This window comes from Nyctereutes procyonoides, unplaced genomic scaffold, assembly GCF_905146905.1.
Source record: "Nyctereutes procyonoides isolate TBG_1078 unplaced genomic scaffold, NYPRO_anot_genome, whole genome shotgun sequence".
In the NCBI taxonomy this organism is placed as follows: domain Eukaryota; kingdom Metazoa; phylum Chordata; class Mammalia; order Carnivora; family Canidae; genus Nyctereutes; species Nyctereutes procyonoides.
Window position 1 is genome coordinate 6,469,926 of NW_026575021.1, and position 17,386 is coordinate 6,487,311.

Below are 17,386 nucleotides of genomic sequence, written 5' to 3' on the forward strand. Positions count from 1 at the left end.
ACCTGCTCTGTGTGATGGTCATAATATATGAGAAATCTGTTTTGGAAAGTATTGTTCCTATTTTTTTCTCAGGATATAGAAAATATAAGAGGCATTTATCTTTTTTTTTTTTAAGGTTTTATTTATTTATTCATGAGAGGAGGGAGAGAGAGAGAGAGAGAGGCAGAGACACAGGCAGAGGGAGAAGCAGGCTCCATGCAGGGAGCCCAATGTGGGACTCAATCCCGGGAGCCCAGGATCATGCCCTGGTCCGAAGGCAGCACCAAACCACTGAGCCACTCAGTGATCCCGAGATATTTATCTTTAAGAGTAAATAGCAATCAACTCAGGTTCTTATCATATGGAAAAATAACTGCCTTTTCTTTCCCATCTTTCTATTCACCTCTATCCCAGCCTGATCTTGCAAAGGATAAAAAAAAAAATCCTGAAGCATTACCTGTTTGTCTTTCTGTTGGCTTCGATCTCCTGATGGCCAGAGTCTCCAGGAATCATTATCAATAACATCAGCAAGAACAATTTCTTTGGTGGTTACATCAACACCAAATTCAATCTAGAAATAGCATATCACCAAAGAAAAGTTTTCAAAACTCTACAACTAACGACATTTATCAGTTATAATCTTTCCTCTCAAAATTCCATTTTATTTGTACCTTCATATCAACCAGTGTACAGTTTTGGGGCAACCAGGATTTCTCCAGTATTTCAAAAATAGCCTGTGTAGCATGACTCATGATATCCACTTCAGTCTGGCCTATAACAAGGCCAGCAAAGCAAAATTTTGCAGCAATTAGCTGTTCTTCAGACCACTGTGGATCATTATTGGCATCATCCTGAAAATAAAGTATAGGAGTACTATTACTTTAAATATGAAAATTATGAACTTTTGAGATAAACTAAAGCCCTTTTTCCCTTGACCATGAATTCCTCAGAAATATTTTCTCTAAAAACTTTTTTTATTAAAATGCCCCTTAATTCACAATTGTTTTTAATTTGTCTAGTTTTATTTTTTAAAGATTTATTTATCTATCTATCTATCCATTCATTCATTCATTCATTCAGAGAGAGAGAGAAAGACAGGCAGAGGGAGAAGCGGGCTCCATGCAGGGAGCCCGACATGGGACTTGATCCTGGGTCTCCAGGATCACGCCCTGGGCCACAGGGAGCGCTAAACCGCTGCGCCACCAGGGCTGCCCAATTTGTCTAGTTTTAATAGCTACTTTAAAATTCAAGATATTCAGTGAGTAACTTATTCTAGGTGATGAAGTATTTGAAAGAATTTGCTCTCTTTACATAAACTAAGTTTGTGATTTTAATGTTTTCTTCATGAGTCAACAGATAGTAAGAAGACCAAACCACATTTTAGCTCACTAAATCTTTCTAGAAGGCAATTTTCATAATCTCCCAATCTTTTTTCTTTTTTTAAAGATTTTAAATAATGTCTACACCCAACATGGGGCTTGATCTCACAATCGTGAGATCACGAGTCACATGCTCTACTGACTGAGCCAGGCCTCATTTTTATTTTATTTCTTAAAAGATTTTATTTATTTATTCATGAGGGATACAGAGAGAGAGGCAAAGACACAGGTAGGGAAAAGTAGGCTCCTCGCAGGGAGCCCGACATGGGACTCAGTCCCGGGACCAGGATCATGCCCTGAGCCAAAGGCAGACAGACGCTCAACCACTGAGCCACCCAGGTGTCCCTTGATCTCGTTTTTAATAAGAATTTATATAAGACTACAAGTGTTTTAAGGATATTATTTGATAATTCAAGAGACTTCATATTAAGCCATTAGTAAAAAAAAAAAATAATAACTTTCATGTTATTCTAAGTAGTGTCCCAATTTCACATGAAAAATTCTTTTCATTTCAGGTTTTATTCATTTATCTGAGAGAAAGAGACAGAGATAGTGAGAAAAAGCACAAGTAGGGAGGAAAGGGAGAAGCAGGCTCCCCACTGAGCAGGGAGCCCGATGTGGGGTTCAATCCCAGGACTCTAAGATCATGACCTGAATCACAGGCAAATGCTTAACTGATGAGCCACCCAGGTGCCCCTGAAAATTTTCTTTTATGAATTCTAGATTTGTATTATATAAACATTTCAAGGTGTGCAGTTTACTGATTACACTTGATCTAGGCTAAAAGGCTGAGAGGCAATTTCAGCTCACTGTTTAAAAATGCTACAGGGATCCCTGGGTGGCGCAGTGGTTTAGCGCCTGCCTTTGGCCCAGGGCACGATCCTGGAGACCTGGGATCGAATCCCACGTCGGGCTCCCGGTGCATGGAGCCTGTTTCTCCTTCTGCCTGTGTCTTTGCCTTTCTCTTTGTGTCTCTCATGCATAAATAAATAAAATCTTTAAAATAAAAATAAAAATAAATAAAGGAAAAAATGCTACAGAAACATTACTTCTGACTTTGGAACTATGCATAAACAAAGAGGAAAAGAGACAAGCAGTTTCAATAAAGAAAACCAATACAAACTTTTAACAACTGATTCCTACATCTTTAGTGGTTTTGCTTGTAAGACACATCAGTAATAGTTTTTCTGTATCTGAATATAAAAAGATCCCTTGTATTTGCTTTTACTTCAAACTCTTTAATGAAGAATTTAAAAAATTTCTGAATTTTCTTCCTAATCACTGCATTTTATTTTTCAAAATTTTTATTTTTTAATTATTTTTTAATTTTTTTATTTAGTTATGATAGTCACAGAGAGAGAGAGAGAGGCAGAGACACAGGCAGAGGGAGAAGCAGGCTCCATGCACCGGAAGCCCGACGTGGGATTCGATCCCGGGTCTCCAGGATCGCGCCCTGGGCCAAAGGCAGGCGCCAAACCGCTGCGCCACCCAGGGATCCCTAATTTTTCAAAATTTTTAAAAAAGATTTTGTTTTAATAACATTAAATCTTTTTTGACTTTGAAATTACATTTGTTGCTATATTATAGTAAGACACAGAAGCATAAAATAATTACCTTGAAAAACAGCTCCACTTTAGGTGGGTAAAATTTATATCCTTCTTTGACACCAGGATTTCTTTTGAGAAAAGAACCAGTTGCTATTCTTCTACAAACCCATTCAATTGGAATCATCTCACATTTAGGTGCAATGAAAGCTGTCTCCCCACACATTCTGGTGAAAGCAGTTTTGATACCTATATATTGATAAAAAGTTTTTAAAAAAAAGCATTAAAATTGTATTTAAAAAGGTAGATGTGAGGTATAATAAACTACTATTTACAAAAAAACAAATGAAAAAACTTTATCCAGCCAAATGCATTATCCCTAAATGACACTATCAAAAATAATTTTTTAAAAAGTACAAGTAGAAAAATTATTAATATGCTTAATATTGATAAGCTTAATGCTTACCAAAATATTTAGGAATATTTCATTTTAATGTTGCCTGGCATTATGGCAAAACATAATGAATGTCTTTACCATTCATTTATTCATACATTCAAAAAATACCTATTGAGTAACTTCTGCTACGGCTTACCTAACTTTGCATAAAGCATGTAACTCATTTAAGTGATGCTAAATTATCTTTAAACCAAATTTGGTTATATGATTTTCACATTTTACAGTCCAGTATTAAATGAGCCTTATAAAATAGAATATCAGTCTACTTATCACAATCAGATACAGCCCTAAGTTTTAGATCACCCTTTTCTCTTATATTTGAAGAAAATAATCCCTGAAAAAACCATATCCAACAGGTGGCAGCAGGAACATAGTGGCCAATTTGGTGAAGAGCAAAGAAAACACTTATTCTTCCTTTCCCTTTTTTTTTTTAATTTTTTTTTTATTTACTTATGATAGAGAGAGAGAGAGAGAGAGAGAGAGAGGCAGAGACACAGGCAGAGGGAGAAGCAGGCTCCATGCACTGGGAGCCCGATGTGGGATTCGATCCCGGGTCTCCAGGATCGCGCCCCGGGCCAAAGACAGGCGCCAAACCACTGCGCCACCCAGGGATCCCCTTCCTTTCCCTTCTATTTGACTCAAACTGTTACTGGAAAACCAAGATAAAAAGCTAGCTAGTGATGGGAGCTGTTTTATTTAGGGGCTTTGGAAAATAATTTCTCTGATCTTAGTTATGATATATCATGAACTATATGATCCAGCAATTCTACTTCTAGGTATTCCAAGTACTAACACTGCAGCCTGAAGATGAGCATTACTATGTTAACCTATACAGGTTTCCAGAAGACGTTTTAATCATGTTAATGCTACAGTATTTGTGTGCCATGTAGTAACACTTCTAGAAAAGGTAGTACTGTAAAGAATTGAAAGCAGGGACTCAAATAGATACCTGCGCACCAATGTTCACAACAGCACAGTTTACAATAGGGGGAAACAAAAAGAAAAACAAAAGGGGGGGTCCCCAGCAGTACCTGGGTTGCTCAGTTAAGTGTCTGCCTTCAGCTCAGGTCATGATCCCAGGGTCCTGGGATCAAACCCCACATGGGGCTCCCTGCTCAGCAGGAGCCTGCTTCCTCTACCCCCCACCCATGCTTTCTCTCTCTCTGCATTCTCTCTGAAATTAACAAAAATCTTTAAAAAAATGGGGGGGAGGGGGAACAACTCAAATGTCCATAAATAGATGAAAAGATAGCCAAAATATAATATATACATAAAATGAATTGTTATTCATTTTCTTCTCATTTTGAGAAGAAATAAAACTCTGATACATGCTACAACATGGATAAACCTTGAAAACATTACACTAGGGCAGTCCGGGTGGCTCAGTGGTTTAGTGCCACCTTCAGCCCAGGGCCTGATCCTGGAGACCCGGAGATCCCTGCATGGAGCCTACTTCTCCCTCTGCCTGTGTCTGCCTCTCTCTCTCTCTCTCTCTGTCTCTCATGAATAAATAAAATCTTAAAAATAAAAATACAAGAAAACATTACACTACGTGAAATAAAAGGACAAATACAGTATAAATCCACTAATATGATGTACCTAAAATAGGCAAATTCATAATCAGAAAGTAGAATAGAGGTTACCAGAGGTGGGAAGGGAGAATGGAGAGTTTTATTTAATGGGCCAGAGTTTCTGTGTAAGATGATAAAAAAGTTCTGGCAATAGAGAACTAATGTCACTGGATTTACACTGTAATATGGTTAAAATGACAAATTTTGTTATGTTTATCACAATTAACAAAAAAAATTTTTTAAGTACACTCTATGCCCAATGTGGGGCCTGAACTCAAGACCCTGAGATTAAGAGTCACATGCTCTACTGACTGAGCCAGTCAGATGCCCCAACACAATTTAATTTTAAAAAGTAGCAAGACCTACCTTTGGTCAAACATCATAAATTTGTTTTCATTTGTTTAATCCTAATACCTGAGAAGGTAGATAATATGACAAATATTCAACAAAATAGATAAGGACAAAGGCATAGTGCTTATGTCAGCTAGTATTAGATAAAGCAGTTTCCAACCAACACTATTTGAACTCTGGGCTACCCACTTAACCACTATGCTATACTACCTCTCCAAGAAGTGTTAGTATATCACAGTACAAAGTAATACAATAGAATTAACATGAATTAAAATATCTGGAAACTTGCATGGGTTCAACATAATAATGTTCATCTTTAGGCTGCAATGTTAGTACTTGCAATCCCAGTCTCATCTTCTAAAATTAATTTTTCCTTATTAGAAAACGATCAAGAATCTTTGATCATACACACACCTACACATATATATTTCCCCGCACGAGGGAATCTACATTTATGTAAGACTTGCACTGTGTTGTTTTATGTGTTATGTCATGTAACCACACATAACATTGTTCTGGTAGGTATTATTACATTTTACAATGAAAGAAACAGGCTCAAACAAGTAATATGAAAAGCTGGGTCATGTTGCCAATTAGTAATGGTGTCTGGACCAGTTTTTTTTTTTTTAAGATTTTATTTATGAGAGAGAGAGAGAGAGAGAGAGAGAGAGAGAGAGAGAGGCAGAGACACAAGGCAGAGGGAGAAGCAGGCTCCATGCAGGGAGCCTGACGTAGGACTCAATCCCAGGACTCTGGGATCATGCCCTGGGCCGAAGGCAGGCACTAAACTGCTGAGCCACCCAGGGATCCTAACCTAGACCAGTTTCAAAACCTGTATTGTATTCCCTGTACTCCCTTTGGATTTGACCAGTAAGATTTATGTGAAACAGGGAACTGTTATATGCTACATGAACAAGAACTCTGGCAAAGAATAACAGTGAGAATAAATGGTCATTTTAACCCTTAAAGAATGATTGGGCTCATGCTTATGGATAGGCAAATGATTTAAATCAATCCTGAATTATATAGGTGATAATTATATGCCGGGCTTCAAGAGTTCTCCCTTTTAAGGTCTTTGTCATATTTGCTCATTTGTCTACTAAGCTTTAAAGATCAGTATCCAAAGCTATTGTTTAAATATAAAAAAGTTACTTTTACTCAGAAGAAAACTCTTCCTTACATCTAAGAGAACCAAATGCACAGAATCAATTTACAGTAATGATCCAGCACAGGAAAAAAATTGCTTCAAAAAGAAAAGATTCAGTTTAGATGATAATAATGACTGCTTCTAATACACGTGCTAATCATATTAGCAAATGTGGGGGGGGGAGATGAGCAAAAGAACCCTCCTCACCTCTCATTGCTTACAAAATTTAAGACTCCTATCAAGATTGCTAAGCAAATGTCACTTCCTACTCTAAATTACAATGGCTGTATCTGATAGCTAATCAGCCCACATATCCTCTCATGTGTTAAGGCTGCCCGGCTCCTCATCTGTGTTTTAGCAACTGCAGGACTTCTACCCATTATCACTACTAACCCCTAAATGTAATTACAGGTTTCTGTGGGAGAATTGAGACTTAAAAGGCTAGGTTTTGATGTAAAGTATTGAGACCAAATCCACACATTTCATAACTCAGGTGTAGCACATATAATATTATTTCCATGGAAAATCACTATGTCGGGCAGCCCCGGTGGTGCAGCGGTTTAGCGCCGCCTGCAGCCTGGGGTGTGATCCTGGAGACCCGGGATCAAGTCCCACATCAGGCTTCCTGCATGGAGCCTGCTTCTCCCTCTGCCTGTGTCTCTGCCTCTCTCTCACTCTCTCTGAATGAATAAATAAAGAAATCTTAAAAAAAAAAAAGAAAAACAGTATTTCTTGTATCTGTTATTTGTATAGTATTTTAAAGTTTGCTTATGTTGACAATGAAAAAAACTAGAATCCGTGAACACCAATAAAAAATAAATTTATAAAAATAAAATAAAAAAAAGAAAAAAAATAGAATGCTGATTTACCAGATCTCATTTGGTGCTCTTCCCATTCTAACTTCTAGAAATAGCTTAATTAAGAATATAATCTTGATTATAAAGAAAGCAATTTTAAATAGTCCTTTGGTGGTCAGCTAGGCACACCATTTATTTATCTATCAGCAAGTAAAAATTCAATAAGGCAACAGAATTCCTAATCTGTCTTCTAAAACAAATCTAAGGGGACATCTAGGTGGGTCAGTGGTTGAGCATGCCTTTGGCTCAGGGTATGATCCCAGTCGAGGGACTGAGTCCCGTATCAGGCTCCCTGTGAGAAGCATGCTCCTGCCTCTGTGCCTCTGCCTCTCTGTGTCTCTCATGAATAAATAAAATCTTTAAAAAATCAATCAATCAATCAAATCTAGGGATTTTTAAAAACTTAAGTTTTCCTTAATTTCAGTGTACAAAACCTGAAAAATACTTTCAACATTTCCTGTGAACCAAGTTAAGTTTTAGTTAAGTGTGCCAAATACAGTAGTTTAAAGATAATTGTTGGATTACTTCACCTAGGATGACAAACTTTCTCAGCTTTCTCAGATGTAGGACTTTCAGAGTCAAAACTGGGAAACTTCTGGACAGATAATTTGGGTTACCTTAATTCACTTTTTGTTAAGCCCTAGAAAGTACACTGAGTAAGCAAATAAAAACTTGGGCCTGTAAATATCTTCCATTACTTAAAGGTAAATAAATAAATAAATAAATAAATAAATACACACACACACACACACACACACACACACACACACAGTATATATAAAACCAGATAGCTATGTGTAACTACTATGGGTACGCACGAGCTAATTTTTTTATTGTTAACAATTTATAGTATTAGAAAACTTTCTAAAATTGTAATATGCATAGGGAAAAGGAGATAACTTGGCAAGTTTAAAATGGATCACTTATCTGTTTTGCAAAAACGAATATAAAATTAGTTTGATGCTCTCTATAGAAATTTACTCAGTTACTGAGAAACCACCAATCAAGGAAGCCTTGAAATAAAAATCCTAAAACCTGGGACACCTGGGTGGCTCAGCGGTTGAGCATCTGCCTCAGGGCGTGATCCCAGATTCCCAGGTTCAAGTTCCACATCAGGCTCCTTGCAGGGAGCCTTCTTTTCCCTTTGCCTGTGTGTCTGCCCCTCTCTCTCTGTATCTCTCATGAATAAATAAATAAAATCTTAAAAAAAAAAAAATCCTAAAATCTTATTACTTAGGAACTGTGGGTAGTCCTTTAAACTTCTAACATACTTTCTATATAGAGGGATTTATGATGTGGATGACAAATTAAGTTGGCAATGAACCATTTTTTTCCCTCATTGATTTAAAAAGCGTTCAACAGAAAACTAGGAAAGAGGCAAAACTATTCAATAACCCATTATGTACTGACAGAATTGACTTAACTTGAATCACCTTGTTATTTTGTGGTAAGCAGGTATATCTATCTTGACTGGAAATAAAGGTATTAAATTCCCCTTTGGGATTCAAAAAGATTAATTTAAGAGAGATTATGGACATACCTTGAATAATTGTGGGTTCGGTTCCACACTACCACAATACATCAAATTAATTTTTTGGTTTTCCAGTGCACATACAAGTTATATTTATACTATACTGTGGTCTACTAAGTGTGTGATAGTATGGTATCTAAAAAAGGATATATTTTATGTTAAAAAATTCTTCATTGTTAAAAAATGCTATCATCTGAGCTTTCAGCAAGTTGTGATCACTGATCATAGTTCACCATAACAAATCTAATAATGAGAAAGTTAAAATACTGAGAGAATTACCAAAATGTGCTAGCAATATGAAAAGAACAAATGCGGGGATCCCTGGGTGGCACAGCGGTTTGGCGCCTGCCTTTGCCCCAGGGCGCGATCCTGGAGACCCGGGATCGAATCCCACGTCGGGCTCCCGGTGCATGGAGCCTGCTTCTCCCTCTGCCTGTGTCTCTGCCTCTCTCTCTCTCTCTCTCTCTGTGTGATTATCATAAATAAATAAAAATTAAAAAAAAAAAAAGAAAAAAGAAAAAAGAAAAGAACAAATGCTGTTGGAAAAATGGCACCAACAGAGTTTTTCAGTGCAGAGGCAGGTTTGCCACAAACCTTTGTTAAAAAGAAAAAATAAAAGGCAATATCCACGAAACACAATAAAGTGCAATAAAACAGGGTAGGACTGTAATGCTTACAGGAAATTCTAAGCAATGAAAAGGGCAACTGGGTAGTAAAAGGAGACAAAATTATTAAATTATAAAATTAGAACTGGGATTGTAAAAACAAAGCTTTTATTTTATAGATAAGGAACTAGAGCCTTCAAAGGTTGAATGATCCAAGACAATGAAGTCTTCCGCTGGAAGAGCTTAAATCTTTTCTTAGCGGAGATATCATATACTACAGACAAATCAGCCCTGTCTGAATCCCTGCAGAAAGGTCCATTATCTCATTCCCCTTTCTTTACTCCAGTGCCTTTCAAAGAATGTTCTGATCTCATCTTTTTGTCTTTATAGGAAATAGTCTTCTTTCAGTTTCAGAGTAGGGGGTAACCTTGGAGATCTTGGATTCTAGTTCAAACCCCTCCCTCACTTGGGGCACAATGAGAAGGTGTGGTGGCAACCTTCAAATACTTTTCAGGGCTTTCAGCTGGAAAAGGGATTTGAAATTTTGTCTTATCTCTAAGGAGCAAAGAATATAGAATTACAGGTACCAAATTTCAATTATTCAATTAAAGCTGCCTAATCCGAGAATGGGCCTCCTTTATAGGCAAGTCTCTCCTAGGACATCTTCCTAGAAGACAAAGTTAGAGAAGATATGCATGCCAGATAAAAACTGTGGCAAAATATTAGGAGGCCTTAACTAAATGATACCACTTACTAATTCCAAATTAAAGTGCTATAGTAAAATTTATGAGTTCCTGGTTTAAGTAACCTTAGCTTTTGAGACATCCTCAAAGGACATGTTCTCAATGCAAATAATGTCATCTCCCCATGAAAGAGATCAGAGTATGCTCTGTGTGTGTATGCACTCAAAAGGGAGGAGACTATGGGGGGGAGCCACTTATCTGCTTTTACATTAACAGCTGAAAAATATAGCAGGTGGTCAACATGTTGTTAATCCAAATAACGCCATTTCTCTATGAAAGGACCAATAGGTGTGTGTGTGTGAGGGAGAACATGAAAAGGGAAGTTATTGAGAGAGCCACTTACCTGCTTCCTTTAACAACTGAAAAATACAACTGGTAGTTTTATTTGAGATTGCAGCTTTTCCTTCCAGGTGATTCTTTCTGGCTGCATTTCCTGCTGTAATCTGGTCCTTGGACTGCAGGAGGACTTTTCCTGGACTATCAAGCAATTCATAGACTTCTTTTGTTTTACCCTCATAGAGTTTTTTACCAATATTCAGTACTGTGGAAATAAAATGGGAGACATCAGATTTCAGAAAAAAGTTTTCTGACTGAAGACTAAGTTACCTAGAATGATCAAGCACAGAACATACAGAATAGTTAAGGAATAATGTTAGTAAAAATTCATTCATCTGCATAGTACCTTATTTTCACAGGCTTCATATTTAATTCACATAATTTTGAGACAAACTGTAATCACATAAATAGAGTTGACTCTTGAACTACGTGGAGTTTAGGGTTGAAAATCTGCATGTAACTTTTACTCCCTAAAAACTTAATAGCCTACTGTTGATCAGAAAGCTTGCTGATAACATTAAATGGCCGATTAACACAATTTTCTAAATTATATCTATCTTACGCTGTATTCTTACAATAAACTAGAGAAAAGAATAAAATCTTAAGAGAAAATATTTTTGCAGTTCTGTGTGGTATTTATCGAAAAAAAAAAAATCCAAGTGTAAGTGGACCCGTGCAGATCAAACCCAAGCTGTTGAAGGGACAACTGTATCAAGATTAGAAAACTAAGTATCAAAAAGGTAGAGGCCCTGCAGATAGGAAATGGCAGAGCTACACAATATCCTCTGTCTTCTGAGATGATATTCTTTGCTCTTTCTACTATCAACCCTTCTCTCACAGCAGAACTAAAGTAGAACTAATTTACATTAAATTAATGTAACCTACAAATAGTATTTGCATTTTTATATATTCACAATACAATAATTAAACTAGCTTGTAGATGAAAAAATACTTTATTTTTTGTGACTTTTGCTTGGCATGGCAGGCAAAATGGGAAAGTTCAGCCAGAAGGGTTTCTTGATTTTTGAAGTGCAAGAGGAGGCACCACTTCCCACTGAGGTTAGTCAATTTCCAAGTACCTCTATTTCTTAATCTTTCTCCCCTATCCCCCAGTGTTAATCCTTCCTCCATACTAATAGATGTGAGACACTGTGAGGAAGTAAGGACAAGGGAACCCAATTTGATGCAGGTCACAGACCTATAAAAAGGTAGACTGGTCATCTGAAAGAATGATTTAGATGAAGATGAGAGATACAGAAGTTTAAGTACTTAAAATTTCCAAGGGGAGAAATCACCCCTCATGCTCCCAGATCATGGACTCATTCTCAGTATTGGCATTTTTTAATGTCCATGTGCCAGGTATACTAGGGATATACCAATAAACAAGACAGAATGAATTCCTACTCTCAGGCAACAGGAGTCTGAGGAAAGCTGAAATTAAACAGGATATCATAATAAGATGTGAGAAGTACAGACACAGATCACAGGTTCATAGCAGTCCTACCCAACCTAGTCTAGACACCAGAGAAGGAAGTCTGGAACAAAGTGAGGTTTAGGTTGAGATCTGAGGAAGGATAAACATTTAGCCAGAAGAGGGAAAGGGGTTGGTAGTGGTGGTGAAAAAAAGACCATGGGAAAGAGTGCATGGCAGGACTATAGAATGGTTGGAGCATGGGAATCCCTGGGTGGCTCAGCAGTTTAGTGCCTGCCTTCGGCCTAGGAGTTCCAGGATCCAGATCAAGTCCCACATCCGGTTCCCTGCATGGAGCCTGCTTCTCCCTCTGCCTGTGCCTCTGCCCCTTTCTCTCTCTCTGTTTCATGAATAACAATAAAGTCTTAAAAAAAAAAAAGAATGGTTGGAGCACTGTGTTTATGTATACTGCTGTTGGGCAGAGGAGGGCAGAGGAGGAAGGACAGCAGCTACAGAATAGAAAGGATGGCAGGAGAACTGAGCAGTTGATAGATCACCACCTAGTGGAGGTAACCATTAATCAAACCAGTTACAATTCAGTTTAATAGTTACTGCTGCAGGGTACCTAATCTAAAGGAGGAATTCCCATCCTGTTGTACCGTCCTGACTCACAAGCTGTAAAAGGCTCCTCAAATTAGAGTCTCAGTTTAGAGCTCCAACTCTAGATTTCTCTATTCCCTTTCCAGAACTCTAAACTTCTGTAACTGAATTTCTATATCCCACTTCCAGGCTTTTGACATACGTTCCCTAGGTCCAAACACTGTTTCCTTCCCTTGAATTTTACTACTCATCCTTCAGGCTTCATACATTGTGTTGACAATGTTTAGATTTTATCCTAAGAACAAACATGTGGCTTTTAAGCATTTTAGCAAAACGACAGATTTCTATATTAAAAAGATTGTGGCTGCTGTGTGGAAAATGCAATGAAGAAAGAGTGGATAGATGAAAACCAGAGACTGAAATACCAGTTAAGATGCTGCTGCAGCAGTGCAGGCCAAGAAATGTCCTGGTCTAAGGAAAGCAGTGGAAAAAGGCTCAAGATATTAAAAAGGTAAAAGTTTTTAAGAACCACTGGCTCAACATGGGGATAAAATCAAAGATGCTCCCTAGGTCAGCTTTGGGCAAAAGAAAGTGCATACCTACCGTCCCTCCTCAATTAAGTTGAATCAGTATTTATTACTAGTTAAGCAGGGTATGAATTTCAATTAATGGGTAGAAAAAAACCATAAACAATCATAGGAGAGATTTGTTACAAGACTAATTCATGGAATCGAAATTAAATACTCTTGAAAAGTATAGGACTTCCATAGAGAGGAATAAGAAGATTAGGACTGTGCCCTCCCAATAAGGTAGCCACTAGCCACCTCTGGCTATGAAATATTCGAAATGTGGCTACTCCAAATTGAGATGCGAGTTAAGTGTAAAATACACAATGGATTTCAAGATAAAAAAAAAAAAGGATGCAAAATGTCACATATAAAAATATTGATTACTTGCTGAAACGATACTATTTTGGATATACTGGGTTAAAAAAATGTATTAAAATTCATTTTACCTGGTTCTTTTTACCTCTTAAAATGTGACTACTAGGATACAAAGTTACATATGGTTTCATATTATATTTCCATTAAGTAGCACTGTTTTACAACACACAACATAAATGAACACAGATGAACAAACCTGATGTATCACTCTGAATGGGATGTAAGCTTAGGATTTTACGAGACAGAAAATATCAAAGGGTTGCAGACATAGAAAGGAAGCAGCATGCAGGAGGTGAAAGGGGCTTCAGACTGGATTTTAATAGCTCTTGGGTTGCCCCTGAACATTTTTCAGGGAGGAAGCACCATTTAGAAATCATAAAAGTGACATTTTAGAAATATAAACCTGCCAGTTAGATTTTACCAGTGTAGATGTATAGAAGGAAAAATTGTAGTCTAACGCCTTGATTTTATAGAGTTGTTACTCGTTATCATCTGGATCGTTTCGTTTAGTCCATCAATTTTTTAGTTGAATTCAATTTTTCTGCGTGGAAGACAACGTACTAACCAGTGAACACAAGCAATTTGGTTCACCGTAAATTTAGAAATTGGGCGTGTGTGTGTGGGGGGAAGTTTTATCAGCAAAATGTCACAAACGATCTTCCCTGAGGACCTATCACTCGTAGATAAAATTGTTATGTTAATAGGATAAATGCAAAGTGAATCACGGCAACTTTTTGCTTGGGGCTTTTGGAGCTCTTCAAAGTCATTACGGCATCAAAAGACTATAACACACACACACACACACACACACACACACAATCTGGACCAAAAAAAAAAAAAAAAAGAAAGAAAGAAAATTTTCAATAGATTCAACTACTAACTTTCCGGAAATAGCGGGCCATTAGGAAAAGCAAGACTTTGAAGACTCAACACGCGTTCCCGCGATTGCTTTTGCAATACCTACTGAGGCACCTCTCCAACGCTCGGCCATTTCTCTTTCTAATCACCCTCCCTCCTCTACTTGGTTTCTTCCCCCAACCGAGAGCCAGTTCCGAGCGTTTCAGAAAAGTCTGGAGAGGCCCGGGAGCGCCGTGTTTCCTCCGCCCGGCGCGGCGGCGCCCGGCCCACGTGTCCGCCCGCCCCGCGGCCCAGGGCGGGAGGCGGCGGCGCGGAGCCCAGGCCCAGGCCCGGAGGAGGCCGCCCCGAGGGCCGCGGGGCGCGCACCGGTCGGCGCCGGGTCCGCCAGCTCCAGGCTCGCTGAGGGGGCAAGGGCGGGGAGACCGCGGGCGGCAGGGAGCCCCCGCAGACGCCGGGGGACGCGGGATACTCACCCTCCGCCGTCGCCATTATCCCGCGTGGGCTGGGGGCAGGGGACGCGCCGGGAGGAGAGGCGAGACTCTGGAAAAGAGGAGAGGTCAGAGAGGCCCCCGCGGCGGCTACAGACACACCCCCCCCGGCGGGCCTAGTACTCCGGGACGCCCGCGCGCTCCCCCCTAGCAACACGGCCGCGACGGCGCCCCGGGTGCCTCCGCCGCCAGGGAGCAACTTCGATTCGGGGATTCTACCCGCCCCCCCCCGCCACACACACACACACACACACAAAAAGGCTTCCCGCCGCGCAGGCGCGCAGGCGCACAGGCGCGGGCGCCGATCCAGAAGCGGCGGAAAGTGGCGCGCGGCGGCGGCCCCTCCCGAGTCTACCGAGGCTCGCTGACCGGCCCCTTCTCCGCAGCGGGAGCGGTTCATAGGTTGGAGCGTACCAAGTGGTGATGGCCCGGGGAAAGCAGGTGAGGAGGGGCACACAAAGGGCAGAGAAATGACGTTGGCCCCACTACTCTCCTCACCCCAGTCTGGGCTGCTCGAAAATAACGGAGGTTTCCACGCGCGGAAAAAAAAAATGCTAGTCCTTCGCGGCGGGCTCCAGGCGGAGGGTTAGCTCCACCCCGGGGGCCTGCGGCTCCGCCTCCCGGTCGCGGGGCCGCTCCCTCCCTCCTCGCTCATTGGTGGATCCTGAGGGGGCGGGGCAGGGCGGCCGGCGGGGCCGAGCTAATCACGCTTACTTTGGGAAAGCGCGCGCCGCCGCAGTAGCGAGGGTCGAGCTGCTGGGAAGGAAGCGGGCTTCTGAGGCGTACGGGCCGAGCGGCAGCTGGTTGGTGCTCAGGCCCCTGCCGCGGCGGCAGGTCTCTCCACGTGCTTTCGGCAGCGACATGGAGCTGGAGGAGTCGGGAATGCGAGAGGAATGTGGCGTATTCGGGTGCATCGCCTCAGGAGAGTGGCCCACGCAGCTAGATGTGCCGCATGTGATCACTCTGGGACTCGTGGGGCTGCAGCACCGGTGAGCAACCGGCTGAGGGGTGGGGGTGGCGGCGCGTGTGTTTCTCTCTCCTTCAGCCCCAGCCGTTTCCCGCGGCCCGAGTTAGCGATCTCCCGTGCGCCTGAGGGCAGGGAGGCCGACCTCTATTACCTGGGTCGATAACCGCTTGTGGCATCGACGAGGTTGCCAAGGCGTGCGCGGGCACCACCTTGCATCCCTGAACTTGCTTCTCCTCCCCCCTTAATGGTCTGTAGGGGCTCTCCCGTGTGTGCGCTCCTCGAGAGTCTGGCCAATTTGTAAGGCTCCGGTTCGCCAGGCTCGGCCGGGTCGGGACTTCTCCCGCTGCTTGCCCGTTTTAATCTTGCAGAACCCGGAGCTGCTTTTTTTTTTGTGAAGGTTTGTGTGGGGGTGGCTGCTGGTTCCAGGACCTACAGCACCTTGAGGTGTTCCCGCGGAGCCTTCGACCACCACAGGCTTTTGTTTGCAGGGGCAGAGCTAGCTGTTGAGCAAATTGTAGATGTGAATGCAGTCCCCCAGCTATGAGGACTTAGGAATTCTGGAGTTCAAACCCTGGGAAACCGAGCTAGTTGGTATTCACAAGGAACTCCTGGTTGTAGATCGCAGACCAACTGAAAATAAACCAGTCACCGGAAATAGCGCATCTGCAAAAGATTCACGGGTTTCAGGTAACGAAGGAAAAGGTTGTAGTAAGAAGATGCCAAAAAAAGTAAGTCTCTTCTTTAAGAGAGGGAAAGGGGAGCAGTTCCTGTATGACAAGTACACGCTGGTTTTTTTTTTTTTTTGGAAAATTTGGTAGATCCCTTTGAGTTAAAAAAAAAAATAGCTTGTCTTCTGTGATCTTTCCATTCCTTATTACCTGGCTTTTGATACAAACGTAGGTTTGACATTTTCACTGAAAGTATTAGAAAGTTTTCATAAGGCAGTACTGCAGCAATAACTTTTAGAACAGTTTAAGGAACTTGGCAGGAATATTTATCAGCAATATGTATATGTATAAATGCATTCCAAATGATTTGCTTTTCCTTACCAAACTTGGATTGCAAGTAGTCTTTTTGATCTTTTCAGGGCTGCAGTTAACTTTAGTTTTCACATCTTATATACTCCTCCTTTACTAAGAGCTGAGAGTAACTTAGAGTCTGGGTTGAATCAAAAAGAGTATTTTTAACTTGGAGGACTCTAATCCTGGATAGTTGTGGGTTGACCTTAATAGAAATCTTGTTTTAAAATACTGAACATTTTTTGAGAAGTTAGATATGTAATCCAAGGAAAAACTGAAACCTGCTTATGGTAGTTCAGAACATTTGTTTATAACATTCTTAGGATAAGTTATTTTGGATATTCTGTGAAGGGAAGAAGATCTTGAGACTCTCTTTTAAATATGTGCTGGAAGAAAAGCGTTTGTTTTTGTTTTAATGAATACAACTAGAATCCTAACTATATGCACTTTTCTGTTGCTTTTGGGTGAAAGAATTACGTGATTAGACAGTACAAGGGAAGAGCAATAAAAATTAATTATATGATAATAGAGCAATAATGAATGGATTCTCTGAGGCTGCTCATCTGCCCAAATAAGTCTTTGTTAAACTGGTTATGAAA

At 40.5% G+C, this 17,386-nt stretch overlaps 2 protein-coding genes across 5 annotated transcripts in view; one reads left to right on the plus strand and one right to left on the minus strand.

Annotated features, from left to right (window-relative positions):
* PAICS (phosphoribosylaminoimidazole carboxylase and phosphoribosylaminoimidazolesuccinocarboxamide synthase) overlaps positions 1 to 17,386 on the minus strand; it is a 51,919-nt gene that overhangs the window by 12,410 nt on the left and 22,123 nt on the right. The window contains exons 1-6 of one of the 4 annotated variants that reach the window (XM_055340261.1): positions 15,300 to 15,344; positions 14,787 to 14,853; positions 10,508 to 10,705; positions 2,973 to 3,151; positions 651 to 830; positions 437 to 550 (exon numbers count right to left, since the gene is read on the minus strand). In XM_055340261.1, the coding sequence (XP_055196236.1) occupies positions 437 to 550; positions 651 to 830; positions 2,973 to 3,151; positions 10,508 to 10,705; positions 14,787 to 14,802 (687 nt within the window). In that variant the 5' untranslated portion in view covers positions 14,803 to 14,853; positions 15,300 to 15,344. Of the gene's footprint in view, positions 1 to 436; positions 551 to 650; positions 831 to 2,972; positions 3,152 to 10,507; positions 10,706 to 14,786; positions 14,854 to 15,055; positions 15,075 to 15,215; positions 15,345 to 17,386 lie in introns of those variants that run through there. The other 3 variants (XM_055340252.1, XM_055340268.1, XM_055340280.1) reach the window with 3 other exon arrangements.
* PPAT (phosphoribosyl pyrophosphate amidotransferase) overlaps positions 15,536 to 17,386 on the plus strand; it is a 36,495-nt gene continuing 34,644 nt past the window's right edge. Inside the window, exon 1 of the mRNA XM_055340307.1 lies at positions 15,536 to 15,790. Coding sequence (XP_055196282.1) covers positions 15,663 to 15,790 — 128 coding nt within the window. The 5' untranslated portion in view covers positions 15,536 to 15,662. The remainder of the gene's footprint in view (positions 15,791 to 17,386) is intronic.